General features: G+C 39.5%; 1 protein-coding gene across 6 annotated transcripts in view; it reads right to left on the reverse strand.

Annotated features, from left to right (window-relative positions):
* Positions 1 to 17,039, reverse strand: part of LOC147235288 (chloride channel protein 2-like) — a 161,116-nt gene that overhangs the window by 50,324 nt on the left and 93,753 nt on the right. For all 6 annotated transcript variants that reach the window (XM_086142246.1, XM_086142228.1, XM_086142238.1 and 3 more), the window contains 3 exons: positions 16,177 to 16,278; positions 14,920 to 15,004; positions 12,306 to 12,461 (listed from right to left, as the gene is read on the reverse strand). In XM_086142246.1, the coding sequence (XP_085998372.1) occupies positions 12,306 to 12,461; positions 14,920 to 15,004; positions 16,177 to 16,278 (343 nt within the window). The remainder of the gene's footprint in view (positions 1 to 12,305; positions 12,462 to 14,919; positions 15,005 to 16,176; positions 16,279 to 17,039) is intronic.

A 17,039-nucleotide genomic window follows, 5' to 3' on the forward strand; every position in this document is an offset into this window, starting at 1 on the left:
TAAATCAGGATAACACAGAAGAGCTTCTGTCCCGGCTTTGTTTGCAAGGCATTTTGGGGTTGATGAAAAGGTTAGACATATCAAGATATCAACACCCCTGTGCCCTTTGTTAAATAATATCAGCCGTCCAGAGCAAACCCATCCATTGTGTATGAGCACCAAGACATCCATGATGTCACTACTTCTTTAATATCTGTAATTTTACACCTAGTTGTGGGAAAACGTAGTGTGTGCAGAAATTGCGTCTGAGCTTAAAATGAGCTGGTCGCATTAAACCACATTCAAACCAAGAAGACGCTCCGCGCTTACATAACATTGTCCACCAGCTCTAATGGATGTGGATGATGTAACGTAACATTATAACATGCGCACACTATAGATTACTTGTAAACAGATGACGTTCACAAGAAGCTGCTCCGGTTTCTTTGTCTCTGCAAAGTTATACTTGCCAAACGATCCTACTACAAGCTGCACCTGGTTACCAAGGAGATGGACTAATAGACGATAGAAACACACTCCTCTCTGATGTGAACTGTACATCTTGAGTAAAAGGTTGTGTATACGGGCAACAGGTGGTTGGTAGTTACATGTTCTATAGTGGAGTTTACTGTCAAATGTCCCTGTGGTCGTCCTTTCCCTGTAGGATTGTACAAAACCACGTAAACAGAATGTTGAAATTCAGACCACCGATAACTGTATGTTACCTCTGCATATATAATCTCTAATTGTTCCTCTCGATGGTAGAAGTCCTGATGAAATCATACAAACAGATGATTTTTTTCTTTCAACGTTGGAAAAATGGAAGCAACCCTGTCACAGATTGTTTTGTTTCATGGTCTCGACAGGCGTCTTTAGGGGAAACTTTTTTTGAGTTGGACCTTGTCAGTCACAGCTCAGGCGTAGCTGAAGCTGTCTGTCTTCTTAATCTCTCTGACAACCACTGTGTGTGTCGGGTGTGTGTGTGTGTGTGTGCGTGTGTGTGTGAAATGACATTACTACTACTCCTGCTCAGCGACAGTGAGTTGTAACAAATGGCAAATGGGCGATATGTAGTATGTTATCATTACTTAATATTACATAACATCAAATAAACTGTTTACTTGATCTAATTTGCAACAGGAATTGTGGCAGTACATCAATGTGCTGTCAAAGTGCTGCTGTAGACGTTTGCAATTAGCACAGGAAATAGATCGATGTTAGGGAAGTAATTGGGGAGCAATCAGCAGCATCCTGCACGTTCCTTCTTAAAACATGTGCATACTGGCGATGTGGAGACTAGTTTGAAATAAATAAGTGAGAGGAATACGCGTCAACCTTGGCACATTAAATTTTTCTTAAAGCATGGACTGATGTTTACAGATGCACCAAACCAAAAGGCCCTGGACTATTTTTATATTTTTCTAGCAGAGAAAACTCACTTGTGCAGACGTGGATCCGGGTGACTGATTTTTTTTCCCATGCACTTCTAGTCTACGGCAGTTACGTTGTGTGTATTCGCACTGCAAAAATGTATTTGTCATTTCCTTGACAAGGTCACACATGAGTCATATTTTGATCCGATTAAGTGTGGTGCATTGTACGGGAGAGAATATGCACAGTCTTGTACATATGCTGCACATACTGCAGTTTGTCTTCTGTCAGAATCAGAGAAACTTTCTTTGTCCCCCAATGGAAGGCAAACGGCGTAGCACAGCATCCTAGAATGGATCCAATATCGAACAAATAATAAAATAAAATTAAGGTCAAATAAAAAGGGAGGTAAACTCCAACATCTGTAAAAAAAAAACTGTGCATCTGTGTAAATGGCAGTACATACTGTGTGTACAAAAAGGCTGTACATCTAAAAATAACGGTACACCTTATGGCATGCCATCCTCTTATTTGATTGAAATACAATTATTACTCTTTGCGTCAACTTTACAGGATGACTGTATTTCCATTTCCAAAGAGAGACAAAAGAAAACTAATGACTCGACCTCTTGGATCAAAGTTTGACAAGAAACTGCACAGATTCAAGCTTTGCCTGAAAGACTCGACATTGTTTGCTTTTCCTTTCAGGTAAAAAAAAAGGAGATTTTCTTTGGCATTTGTTCAAAAGCCCTTGTTTTAGACAGCTGTTGCTGATAATTGTTTGGAGAGAAATTAGCTTCTCATGACATATTCTTAAATACAATTCATTATTTGCTTAACATCTGTTATTCAAATAATAGCTTTTTTTTTTCCAGCTATTGCCGTATCAAAGCCTTAACATCGGGTATGCGTCCCTCGCCCCAAAGGAATCATTAATTTTTCATTTAAGTCTAATCTAATGCTATCTGCTAGGCGTGTATCTCACAGGCGGTTGCGCGTGACCGTCACGATTTATGAGGATTTCCAAAACCGCAAACTGAAAGAAGCCTTTCTTTTTAATCATCAGAAGAAGTGGAACGGTAAGAAAACCAAGCAAGTGCTTCAGCACAAAATCTTATATTGGAATCTGCTTTAAATTACTTACATTCCACTTACAGCTTCGATTAAAATGTGCTGCTGTGCGCAGTGTTATATTTCTCTAAGTTCCTTTGAGGTGTTTTTTTTTTTTTTTTCAGCTGTACAGAGAAAAAAATGTGCTTCTTGAGATATGGGCGTAAATTTGGAAAGAAGCTTGGGTTTGGTTAGCATTAAACTCACAAGTCTATAAAAAGAAAAATAACTTCCCCTTGTAATGTAGACGTCAACATATAACACTCAAAGGAGAAAGTGACTTGATGCCGATCACTATTGGAATAAAAAAAGAGATTTGTATGAAATTCCTGATGATCCAAGCTGGAATGTGAGCAACCTTCGTTGCAGAAACAAATGCAAGAATAAGCCAGAACCAGCATCGCTAACATATGAATTAAAAGTAAAAGACTAAAGCAAAGAGCTGTTAAAGTAAGCCTATGGTTAATACAGTGGAAAAAAATGACATAATAGTGGGGAAAACAGCAACAGTCTGTCCTTGAAAATAGAGATAATTTATATGGGCTGCAATTATTTTCTTGAATATGCTCAAATTGGCATTTTACACTGAAGTTTATAGGAAGAATTTTACCTCATTTTGAAGAGGTTAGCAAATTATTGAATACAATAAATAATTAAATGTTACACTCAAACAGCATAAGATGGTCACCGGTTTCTATTTGAGACCCAAAAAAAAAAAAAAAGCATTGTAAGTGAGTTTCCCCTCGAGGGTTTGCTTGGGTTCTCGGGTGAAGAATATTAGACGGGTTTGGGTCTCCAGATTCTTCGGGTCTCGGTGTCGACGTCTGCTGGGGCTTTTTTTTTTAAAACGCTGACCTTCTCTGACCGACCAGGCAAGGAGCTTCACGGCAACAGCTGGGGTTCAACACCATCCCATGAGATTTGGTTTGATACCATCGAAACTGGCATAATGGGTCTGGATGCACTCAAATCCATCAATGAACAGCTAAATAATGCTCTTTATTCGTGGTAATTTATTGTCACTTATATAGTTTACCCCTTTTTTTTTTTTTTCGAATAGAGAGACTGGGGTTAAGAGTGAGTGAATTGAGTTTGGAGGATGAAAAGAGAGAACATGAGTGATGGAGAAGGGAGAACTGAAGGATACTCAGGTCAGTTATGACGCACTATCCAGGACATTTTACTCTATTTAATGTGTCTCATCTCGGAGCGGTCTGTGCTGGTGTGTGTGTGTGTGTGTGTGTGTGTGTCACATTCAGAGGACAGTCTAGTGCCTGGGGGCCTCAGGGGACCCTAGGGGGGCCCTTCTTCTATTCCCACTCCAATTACAGTCCCCCAAGCTCCCTGTCACTGTGAAGTACACACACACACACACACACACACAACACAACACAACACAACAGACACTGGCAAATAACAGAGGACTCATTCTGGCTGGAGGGCAAACAGACACACACACAAACACACACACACACACACACACACACACTCACACACACACTCACAGTATTAATAAACATATTCCTCACTTGGAACTACTGATGGGCATGATTGCACACAAATCAGACGCTTAAACCTACCGTCATTTTACTTCAAAACATTCAGCATGCCATGTATCCCCCTTATTAAAACCAGGTCAGTAACAGCGCACTCATAAAGCAGGAATACCGTATTAAAATTGGGAATCGCAAACCCAGCCAAGAGTGTTTCGTTTGTCCTAGAGACAAAGTTACGTGTAAAATATTGAGCTGCCTCAGCTACCTCTGTAACGATGTGTGACTGCCACGCTTCATCTCCCATCCGACCGAGATCCGTCTCAGTCCGATCGGCTTGCAATCGGACAATGAAAAAAAAAATTATGGGACTCAGATACGTTTTCTGAGTAATTTCCAGCACAGATCTGTCATGAAGATCCGTTGGTGGAGGATCCTTGAGTGAATCAACAATGATAAAAATAGCAGAAATAGTTGCACGGACAGAAGTCCCCCTTCAAACAAAACGGGGGGGATTTTCGGATTCCGGGGCCAAAGTTAAATGATCACAATATCAACTGATTGAACAACATCATTTCATGTCCGTGTTTCTGATTAAAAACAAAAGATTGTGGACAATAAAAACATAATATTGGATAGATTTGGCAGCAGGGATAAAAGAGACTCTTTAGTTATGCACACCACCACCAGGCCTGGGGGCAAAATTCTTCTTCGAGCAGAATTAATTCTCACTCAGGTTAAAGTACCCCGATAGTTGGGGCCGGACAGACAGTTTGTGAATTGCCTAACAAGATAAAAAAATAAAAAATAAATAAACAAAGCGAAGACAAGAAGTTGGAGCCAAGTAATGTGTGCACGGGCTCATCCAGAGGTCTGGGATTTTTAAGATTTCAAGACATCCTTATCATGATCGACATGAAGGAACTGAGATGGGTAAAATTCAGATTTAACGTAGCCAGAAAATTTTACAAATGTTTAAACTTGAAATTAAAAAAAGAAGAAAAATAGGTAAATTATTTATTTTAAGTAAAGAGGAAAAGAGGATGAAGTATGCATTGAAAGAAAAATAGAAGGGAGAGAAACAGCATGTAGAAAAATGACTAAGTTTCTCAGTTCAAACATAAGTAGGTTTCCTGATAGAGACTTGAACTTAGCAGAAAACAAAGTCCTCAATAACCTCCAGCCTCATCCAGCCACTAGAAAGTGAGAGAAAAAAAAAAACAACACCAGCAAAGAAACACCACACCAATCAGTTGATGAGTTACGATGGGGGAAAACAATTGATCCAATTTGTCTGCTCTACTTGAAGCTGCAAAAATGTCAAATGAACAGCACTGAAGTCAGAGGGCTGTTTGAACAAGTGGATAGTCTGAAGGGTAATTTATCTCCGAGCCATATTTACCTACAAGAACGAAGGTGCATGTTGACTCTAAATACCTTTCAAAGAGTGTCATTCTCATCCCCAAAACTCATCACACCCAAAGAGGCTTACTGAGAAAGCTGTATTTTCAGTCACAAAGTTGTTGCTGTGTTGGTTTTGACTCCGAAACCCAGTCATAATTGGGCCAAAAAGGGAAACATTTAAAATCTGAGAGAATAAAACCAAACCCCATTAGTGCAAACCAACGGCCCTTTGCAGCTCAGAGCTCATGGCAGAAATAGTGGCAAAGATGGATTATGTTGCGGCGACGGCTGCCTTATTGGTGCGCTGCAGACCATTGCACCAAAAACAGAGAAACAGAATCCAGACCAGGCATACTGACCGCTGGCCGGGACAGGGGTGGATCGGGTTCGACTGCAAACCACAGCATTAGACGGTTGACACAGAATTGCTGCTAATTACATAACCAAATGGACATGGAGAACTGAAACAGGAACTGGGTTTGTAACTAAAGCAGCTTGGTATATATATTTTAGGATGCTTACAAGGTCACGCCTGGGTGAACGTTGATCACGTGGCCAATTTGGGGACGACAGAGACAAGAAACACAAAATGGGAAAACGTATCGACAATCTCAACCGTAGCAGGATGTGAATGACAAGCAACAGGGGGTTAAATCACAGAAAAAATATTTTTCGGTAAAAAAATGCCTCATGACAAGAAACTAAAAGTACAAATTATGGGGTCTCTATGTTTTTATAATAAAACCGTTACTACCTTAAATAGGAAATGGTCTTGCTTTTAGGTTAAATGAAAATATGAAATAAAAATACAGAACCGGACAGAATGATACACACACGTACATACATTCATACATATACAGAAAATTGTATAGACCAGGGGTCGGCAACCCTTAACACCCAAAGAGCCATTTCGACCCGGTTTCCTCGGAAAAGAAAACACTGGGAGCCGCAATTACTTTTTGACGTCTAAAATAAAGGTACCACTGTATATAATCTTTGCATAAACAGGTGTGTAGTGTGTTGCTTCTGAAATTCACAAAGTATTACAGAGAAAATTAAATTTCATTTATGTAATTAACTCATTTTGAGCTTTGGGCTTTCAGAGCGTGTAGCGCAGCCTTGACCTGAATTTTAAAAATAAATCGGGAAAAAAAATCACTGTCAGTAAACAATAAAAAATAAATATTTGCAAAATATCTCCATAAATATTTATTTTACCTGGTTTATGGGACTTATGCTCCTGAACTTCTGCCCACAGCATCTGCTAATCGGGACTTTACCGGCTGGCGGGTATACCGGTTTCCGCGAGTGTGATGTTATTTTGAGCGGCGAAAAATAATAAATATAGTATTATTTAATATTTCAAGATCACAATAATCTTCCAACTTAGAACTAAAATTAAAAAAGAGGAATTAACACAAGTGAAATGCACTTTAATTTGATATTTAAAATCATTTTCCCAAGCCCCTCGGAGCCGCAGTGCTAAGATGAAAGAGCCGCGGGTTGCCGACCCCTGGTATAGGACTTCTATTTAACACCGAGCACACACATGTGGAAGGTAAAGGTGTAGAATTTATGACAATATATTGATTATACCGCAAAACACAGCTGTCAGAAGAAATACCCCAAAACATGGAAGAAAAATAGAAGTGCACAAATGAAACAAGACAAAATCAATGGAAACGCAGGATTTTAGGGGGTTGCGCTCACAGCTAAGGATCTACAGAGGAAATTTCGATTGAAAACATAATGTCAAATTCTTTTCAAGAGAATCGTACATGTTGGAGCTGTTGGGATACAGACAACAGATATAAGGGCGTGTTGTTCTTTTCAACGGTCCACAGCTCACAAAGCTGCTCTTTCTCGGAAACGTAGGTCATGTTGTGTTGGAATAAATAGTTAAATTAATAAATGAATACTTTACCCAGCCAATTCTCAGCACTGGGCCAAAGAGTTAATGCGTGGGATTTTATCAATGTTTAGGAATCCGCTTAATCCACATCCAAGAATCGAGTACATGCTGGAAATCAAATGTCAGAGTTGAAAGGAGTGCTCATCCAGTGCCCGAAGGGAGGAGGGAATCTGTTCAAAATACTACCTGCTCTGATGCTGGACTCTCTAGAATCAATTACATTTCAACAAATGTGTGAGGAGGCGAGTGTTTTCCACAAAAACCTGAAGTATTAGTAAGCAACTCTATGTCTATCACTAACTGAGGTGTGAACTCCGATCACGAGCTGAACGTCTTCTGCTAGAAATCAGTCATGATGAGACAGGTAGGAAGGGAATGGACCATAAACCACTTTTCATTACATGGATGAGACCACTTTTATAGAAACTTCGGATAATGCGCCTTATTCCGTGTGCTGCGTTCTGCAGGAATGCAGTGTCCCTATCGAATGGCGTTTGTAAGGACTTAATAAGCAGAACGGACCGACTCCGAAGTACACGTTGTGCCAAAAACTCAACACCGCCCAAATATCTTGAGCTCGACAAAAGCATACGAGGTCATTATAAAGAAATGAACCGAAGGATATAGATTGTCGGGGCTCACAGGCTCCGATTCAGGTCTTTCCTCAAGTTAATGTGAGTCATTGGCTCTGGATGACAAGCTAGAGTAACCGGGGATTCTAGTTAATTTTGTTACCAGTTAACTAAAAATTCCAGAGGAAATATATCAAAAGTTGCCATATAGTCGCATTGCGATTAATGCCAAAGTAAGTCTTATGACTGTCATTGAGAATATTAAATTCCTCGAGTTTGGAATCCGAGCCAAACAAATATCTATTATCACAGAAGACACCACAACATTTTTATACTCTGAGCATTATCATTCCAAGTTATAGTGCGTACGAATCACAGGAGCAAAAACTTGACTGCAAATACCGCCGTGTTAAAAGATACACATTTATAATGACGCCATTATAAAACAAAACACCTATTTTAACTTTTCATTTGTTGTCATCTCTGACCTATTTAATGTCTTTATTGTTTGTTTTTATGTATTGTCGCTGTACTTTTATAATGTCTTTTTCGACACCTGTCCTCTTGCTGTAGTATTCGAATTCCCCCGCTGGGGATCAATACAGCGTTGTCTTATTTCATCTTAAACGTTTTGCAGCAGAGGGAGTTATATATCTCCCCTGAGTTATGTTTTTGAATGGGCCAAACCGCCTGTCCATGCAATTGTATAGATTACAAGACGCCTTTATGTGTTTTATTTCAATTTCATCCCCAACAGTGTGTCAGATAAGCATGAGGTGTTTTCAGGCGTGCTACATATACATCTTCCACGATATCTCTGCTATGTCGAGTTTCACGCGCCGTAAACGCTTTGAAGGGTCTGTTTCTGAAAGTGTTACCAGGGATGGGAAGAAAAAAAAAAAAAAAAAAAAAAAAAAAACATCACTCATGGATCCGTTAGATTTTTACGGAAATGAAAGTTTCAGTCTGAACAAGTGGCAACAAGACAAGATGGCTGTTAGGTTGAATAAAAGAACCATTCATTACCAAGTCGGCGCTGAAGAGAGCAATCTCCCCTTAGAAAATCACCAGGCTGAATCCATGAGAACCAAAGGCTGTAATTAGACAGAGACATTACAGCAGGGCTGTAAATGCAGTGTGTGTGTGTGTGTGTGTGTGTGTGTCTGTCATGAGATTGTGCAGTGTGTGACTCGAGGATGTGAGTCAGTACATGCCCACAGATACTGTAGATGCTGAGAGCAGTTTGATGAGATTTGTGCAGGTGGGCGATTAAAGATTAGAAGTATATGTTTGGTTTTCTTTCTTCGGTCTTCGACACATTTTCCGCCTTTTTAACGCTCCTGCTGCAGTTCAACGATCACGCTTGGACAAAAAGACTTTTTTTTTTTTGGCACAGTGCTCCCATCATCTGCATTTTGAATACATATATATCATTAACCTGAGCTTGATATTATGAAATATGAGAAGATCAACATTATTCTTGCATTTACTGTTTGACAAGGTTTATCTCATGTCACAATATTCACAGAATTATCTTTACTATTCACTCCTTATACTGTCAAAAGAGCAAAAATACAGCATGTTTCATCATTCGTTATTAACATCTATATTATCTGAGTGACAGGAGATGATGATATAAACAGATAACGGGACGTGAACATTTAAAGCCAGGTTCATAAAGTCTGACAGTATAAAATGGCTAAAAACAAAACAAGGAAAATGTTTGACCACTACCATTAAAAAGATGATGTTGAGTCTATATCTTGTATTAATACAAAGTGATCCGATCAAATGAGCCAACGAAACATTTATAATTTCCTTCTAATATATATATATATATATATATATAATTAAGGTTTAAAAAGAAAAAAAAAAAATCTCTTCAATCTTCTTCGGCACGATTGGACGCCAGGTGTCTGATGTAGAAAATGCTGCACCTGCCTTTACTTAAAGCCTCAAATATGTACAAAAGACACACGCACGATAATGAATGATGCTTACACACAGACACACACAATCAAAGTCACACACACACAAAGACAGAAGGAAGAAAAGTGCCATGCAGGCGGTATTTTCTGTTTTTTCAGGCTGTTTTTGGTCCTTTTTTAAAAAAAAGTTGTACGTTTACAGAGTTTACAGAATCACATGCCAACTTAAATACAGGAGCCATTAGCCAATACCTGTTTCATTGTGTTGTCCAATCATGTCACCTTGAATGTGAAAATCAAATAAAATGAGTTCCTAATTCAAACAACAGCTAATGACCTTAAGTAGCAAAAAAAAAAAAAAAAAAAACAAGCAAAAAATCGTGTAATTAAACGCTAACAAATTGAATAATTTATCAATTCATTCTTATTTTTATATAATTTATTTATTTATTATTGTTATTATTGTTTATTTCAATTATGTATTTATTTTGCTGCCACTCTTTACATTTTTATGTGATAGGACTTTCCTGAATAGAAAAAAAAAAAAAAAAAATCAAATCACTTTGAATAGAAAATACAATCTTAACCTTCCGTCTTGTGGGACTTCAGGTTAAACAGGATGTCAGGCAATGTTGCAGATCTACTTATTCCAATGCCGCGTATAGTATCTTAAAAATATTTCTCCAACAGTGCTCGCCTGCGGCCCACTGCTTATGCACCCAATAACACATATATACTGTGAATAAATACCGCCCAGTGCCTACTTGTGGACTTCGAATGCTTTTTTTTTTTGCAAGCTCCACTGACTTTATGGCACTCGCAGCCGCTGATGCCCACACATGCAGCTCTCGGCGAAGCTGCGGGGGCAGATTTACAACCTCGCCGTTCGTATTCTGAAACGATATTTCATTTCAGGTGAAATGGGCACCTCATACATAGCAAATTAAAGTTACATGAAACGACCGGCATAATAGCAACACAAGCCGCACGCTACCCCGGCAGTCCATAAAGAGAAACCATAAAAAATAAAATATTAAAAGAAAAAGGGAACAGCAGCAGGCAGAATCTGGCCACAGAGATCAATCACTCATTTGCAAAATTTATATCGCCCCAACCAAATGAGAAACAAGCGAATGGGCGGCAAGGCTTTCACAATTTTCCTCCTATGAGAAATAAACATAGCAAGAATGCTGCTGTGGAGGGGAAAAGGACAAGGGACATGACTTTACACCGCAATATTTCATATTTCTCTCTGGGATCTGAGGATATGACCTTACAGCGGGGAGGATGTTGATTGCTATTATTTTTGCTGAACAAAATATACCTACCAGAATTATTTCAGTGACTATTGGTGTTTAATTGACATTGAAAATGTACTGAATGTCATCGGACACAGTTTTATTTGAGGTATGTGGTCCTCGGTGATTTGGATCCTCACTTCCCGAGTTATTTGGGGCATGACCGATATTCAAAGTTTGTGTTGTGTCCTATTTTTTTTTTTTCAAATGAGTCACTTTGGATCCTCCACAACATGTAAATCGATCACGGTGTCTCAAACTGTCAAAAATTAGGATGCTAATATTACTAATAATTTTCTAATGAGTGGGTAATTTTTACTCTGCATTGAATTTTAGTGTTACCCAAAGCTCAGTGGTTTACTGCAGATCATTTGGCCATAAATAAAAAATGCGAGTCCAATGACTGGTCCATTAGACCATTCAAAAGCCAATATAGACAATGCATACAATAATTGAATTTATCTTTCGGTGAGTGAAAATATGTACCCAACGCAACTTAACTGTTGTGTAATTGTGTTCCATTTACAGACCACAGAGCGTAGTTTTGTTTGAATACATAAAATAAAAAGGAAAAAAGAGCTTAGTTCATAACAGTACTTGAACGCCACTTGCCAAAAACGGTTCAAAGATGAACAATCTTTACTTGAGGCTTCTTTAAAAAAAAAAAAAAAAAAATCGAAAAAGGACGAATAAGCGCAGCAGTATTTAAATGGGCTCTGTATCATCAGGCAGAAAGATTGTCTCGGTCCCCCTCGCGGTTCATCTTTTATTTCTTCGCAGCATGGAATCAAAGTGAACAAAAACTTGAAACGGACTCCGGAAACTGAACTACCGCGACAGCTCCTTCCATGTGGTCTCTCTTTGTTCTCCATCAGCGAGCAGAGAATGAGCTCCGCTCCGGTTATTTCCCTTGAACCAAAGCCAAGTAATGAATAAAAACTGAACCTTCTCATTTACCGGCCTGTAAATTTAGGGTCGGGCCATTTCACACTGTCCTCCTCATTTATCTAAAATGTCACTGTAGCTATTAGCAGATATTTTTCTGTGTGCCCATCATCCGTCGGCGCAATTGTAGCAACACAGAATGGAAGCATTAGGAGGCTATTTTGAAAATGCGCTCGCATCTCTAAAGGTTAACGGCAGAAATGAAGGATGATTCTACTCACAAACATCGAGTTTCCCTGTAAGGACGGAATATGAAACACATCACATTCCGTCACCGACGATGTGTCTCTTACCTTCATGACGATGAAGAGGACCAGCGTGACAAAGACGTTGACCTGCGGGTGTTTCCAGGCCTGGGAGTGTCCGATGTAGTCAAACTCCTCAGCGATGCCCTGCTTGGCCCACGTCCGATTGTCGAGTAAAGTCACCAGAGACTCCTTCTGGGTCAGCTGGAGGCCGTGGGACGAGACATTATGGGAAGACGTTAATGAGGGTGGATATATTGTAGAGTTGAAAAGTTGAAATACGGGTCACTGTGAGATACTGGCTGTGGAGAATATTTCCAATTCTACAACATTTCCCATGTGACTGAACATAGAAACCCAGGACTCGCCATATCATGCGGGAACTGTTTTATTTTATTTTTCTTTTATGCTTTTTTTTTTTTTTAGACTTTTATTTTCAAGTCGACTATGGGAGTAGGATTATCTGCAAAGTGTTCGGCACTTCTGGGTAAGGAGGAAGCAAGTTGGCCTCTAAGGCTGCATCAGACATGGAAATTACAAAATTGACGCACCTTAAATGTCAACTAGTTTCTAGAACCGGAAATCACCATTAAGAGTTAGCAGGAGGCTTAAATAGCAAAAAAAAAAACAACACAGAGTCAGATGCCAGACATCTGCCATATCGAGCGTCTATGTTCTACTGAGGTGAAAATGGTGATTTTAAGTGGTTTAAGACTGAACAGCTGATGTTGCGCCATATATTTTATTAACTTATTACCTATACTGCCTATCTTACAGTCATGGACGCGGGGTTTCTATAGCTGTCATTGGGCAAGACTAGTTGCCTGTCGCCATTACTGCAACCATTAGCTCTATTATTTCATGGATGGTGGAGGGAAACTTGCAAACACAGAGGAAAGACACATGCACAAGGGAAAAGCAAACACAGAGAGGTCTTCAGTCTGAATGGAACCCCTGACATCTCACTGAAACGCAAACCGCCGCCCCGCCGCGCCTCACGTGAAGCAATTCCTGAGACGGGCGCTCAAAATATCACCCTTTCAGTTCCAGTTCCCTGTGTTCTGATCATTTAGTGCAGGGGTCAGGAAGCTTTTTTGACTGGGAGAGTCATAAAAGCCAAATATTTCTAAATGTATTTAATTGAGAGCCATATAGCATTTTTAACTTATAATAAATTAAACAAGTCTTATTTTAATGCGACCTCTGGTGCTGCGTGGATTTGTTCGAAGTGCCGCTTTATATTTGACCGTTATAGACGAAATTTTATCACTGCATATTAGTCATACCGCAGATACAAATGTAAATTCATCTGTTCACGCAGCCTTGAAAGCGCGATAATCATCGTCTTTTTTTTTCTTTTCACTATCTTTTCCGTTACGAGGGTTGAAGCGGATAAACTAGGTGGCTATCTGATAAAATAGATTTCTTCATTTCTTCTTTAAAATGACCCGGACAGTGCTCGGAAGCCAATGGTTCCCGACCCGACCGACATGGTGACCCGTGAAATTTATCTTCAAAACTAATTTCTTTTTACCTTAAAATGACACAGTATTATGAAGAAATATCACAAGTATTTTAAAATCAGCTCCAAATTGATTTTTTTTTTTTTTTCAACTCCGTATACCATCACCGGATGAGCCATATATGGCTACAGGTTCCCAACCGCTGATTTAGTGCATGGCGTTCCCTTCTTGTCCATGTGGTAGAGGTGCTCAAAGTCTGACTCACATTGTTTATGAAACTTTAACTTCCTCAACCAGGGTTTCTGAAAATACCACCTCCCACTTTGCACCCTAAATAATGCGCCCGTTCAAGCTCACGGTGCGCTTGGCTTCCGGAGAAGGTTATGTAACGTGATACATCTGGGAACTAGAAGGGGGAAATTGAAAGAATCGGTTGATGACATGGTCAACGGTATGGAGAAATGTCACTAAGGATCACCAGCAGAGGTTCAGTTGAAAAATGTCATCTGTGGTGGCGTTTTAAAGTGGGAAACCGTGGATAAGGGAAGGAATGGAGGTACAGCATTTTGAGACGGGCTTAAAGAGGAGTGGGTCAGTGTGGGCAGAATTAAGGCCTCAGATGCCTGACTCATCCTATCTCATTAGAAACCAAATCCAAGGGACTGGTACTTTGTGTGTGTGTGTGTGTGTGTGTGTGTGTGTGTGTGTGTGTGTGTGTGTGTGTGTGACTGATCACCAATTTTATCCTCTTAATTATCTGAATTAGAAATGCAATATTCTTTGCATCCCCAAGCTCTACAGCACCCTGATCCAAACACACACACACACACACACATACTGACACACATCAAGCTTTTTCTCAAGTGTAAAAATGAGACTTTGCTCATGTCAGGAAAACACGTATGTAAATACAATGCTCTTGTTTTAATCTGTGTTGTAGGAACTGTACAATGCTTCTGCTCGTCTATGAAGGGTAATAGCTTGCTGCTCTGGAACAGTATAAAAAACAGCTACAATATTCAATTGCATAATGACAACAATCGATAACATCATGGGATTCTGGACGGAGGGGCAGAAATATTTATTTTATTCGCTTCTCAGTTGTGACTCGGTGTGATTGCCAATTCTTCTCGGTTGATGAATAAATAATTTTCAACCAACGGCATGTGGAGATACTTAATACATTAAAATGAAACTACCTTGCCAGCCATGAATTGTCCGAATCCGGGGGGGAACGTCAGGGTGGACACCAGAAGCGTGACCAGAGCCGGATAGAGGAGACGTCTGAGGAAGGGATTCGGCAAGAAAAGAAGAGAATTACAGAGAAATACAGAAAATTACATGAAATAAGACATAAGTCAATGACCTCACGGGCAAAAAAAATTTTCTTCAGATTCAAACTTGCAAATGGTGCAGGTTTAGTTGACAATGTGACGATAAATCAGTTTGGAAAATTATGGCATCCCGGAGTTTGTAAATGAGGTACACGTCATTATGGCTAATCTCGTCAATGTATCTTGTAGCAAACAGGTTCTTGTCCTCAAAAGAACACTGAAGTTAAATGGCACATTAACCGAACTAGTTTGTTATTCGGAGGAACTCGCTGGATTTTTGGTTTGAATTTTGGCTGAAATTTTGCAACCAAAATAATTGGGATTTTAAAATGAAGCAGCTGAAAAACTAAGTGTGGAAAAAAAAAAAAAATGTCTATCAACCTGCACAATTCCGTGAACGCGTCTGCATCAAATCATTAAATAATCAAACTTAATACTTCAGCCTTAAGATTTTTCTTATTTCCATATTGATATAATTAGATGGAGAAAATCAAATGGAGGGTAAGCAAAATAAACAATTTAGCTGAGCATGAATTTAAATCAATGTTTTTTTAACGGTAATTTCTTGCCGAACTGTGATTTGCAAACTCCTTTTTAATTCTAGAATTTTTCTCAAGATTCTGAAAAACTGGCTATAATTGTCAGCGAAAGATTAATCTGGTTATCATTGGCAGATAAAGTGTTTGCTTCAGCTTTATCTTCGGTTACAGCAGAAGAAGAGAACATGGACATACAATTTGATGTATTCCCTTCGACTCAAAGTCAGAGTAAACACGTAAATTGTTCGATCAACGGTTTTTACGAAGAAATATAGACAACATTTTTGGCTTATTTCATTTTTTTAACTTCTCGATATGGCTCTTCGACGCCTTCAGCGATGACAAACTCAGCCCTGATTAAAGGTTAACCAAGCTCGCTTTTGCAAACGTTGCTCCGGTGCAGTTATGTTTACGATTTTTTTTTCGCGTTGATTGAGTCAACATTTCTTTTTTTCCTGATCATGATCAGTTTAACCTTCTGAAGTTGCAGTTTGCTGCTTTTGACATCAGAGACTAAATATGGAAGAGCACTTTTGCTCTTGGAGTAGAAAAACAGAATCATCACGTGTTGTGACAGACTCACTTTTTCATGAGGAACTTGTTGATGGCCTTCTGTTTCCTGATGAACTGGACGATCAGTCGGTTCAGGTAGACGAACAAAGCGCCGCCGAAACCGCTGGCGATCCTACGGAAACCAACGAGCACATGCGCACCATAAAGAGGACATCCTGAGAAGGTTAAGCAGCGCAGTCATTGAAAAGACCAGGTTTATTTTAACACCATAAAAACAAACGATTGGTGTGTTGTGAAAATTTAAAATAACGTGACGAGTATCTTGACACCCAGGCAGGTAGGAGCTGGAAAATTCTGCACATACCGCAAGACGAAGAAATAATCAAACAAACAAATATATGAGGGGGAAGAGATTACAAAGACTAAAGGGGAAAGAAGTGAAGATCAGATGTAAGTGCAGGGCAGGAAAAAAAAAAATATATTGACGGCAGTCGGAAAACAAACAATGCGGGTTGAGCCCGGACGGAATATGAGCAAAGGAGCTGCAGTTGAAGGGGAGCGAGAGCGGGAGTCAAAAGGGGACGCGTGGGGGAGTCAAAGACGCAGCAGAGAAAGACGCCTTACATAAGGATCCATTTAAAAGCACAGTGGGAGTCCTCTTTATGGTGAAGGGGGGGGGCAGGGGCTGACTCCAACAGTTGTGTGCACAACCTCATGCTTAAAATTTATGCAGATGCATTATTAATTCCATCAAATATCTCTGAATAAATGATGAATGGGATGATGAGGGTGCATGTGGCGGAGGGAAAAAACACCCCATATGTCCCTCCATTCTGTCATTGGATTTCAGGGGAAAAAAAAAAAAGGGAAAAAACAACCCGGGGTCCTCTCTTATTGTGAGATAGTTAAGGTGGTGAATTGGACTTAATTAAA

The sequence above is a fragment of the Fistularia commersonii genome, chromosome 3 (assembly GCF_037954325.1).
Source record: "Fistularia commersonii isolate RoL2024-O1a breed Wild chromosome 3, RoL_Fcom_v1.0, whole genome shotgun sequence".
In the NCBI taxonomy this organism is placed as follows: Eukaryota; Metazoa; Chordata; class Actinopteri; order Syngnathiformes; family Fistulariidae; genus Fistularia; species Fistularia commersonii.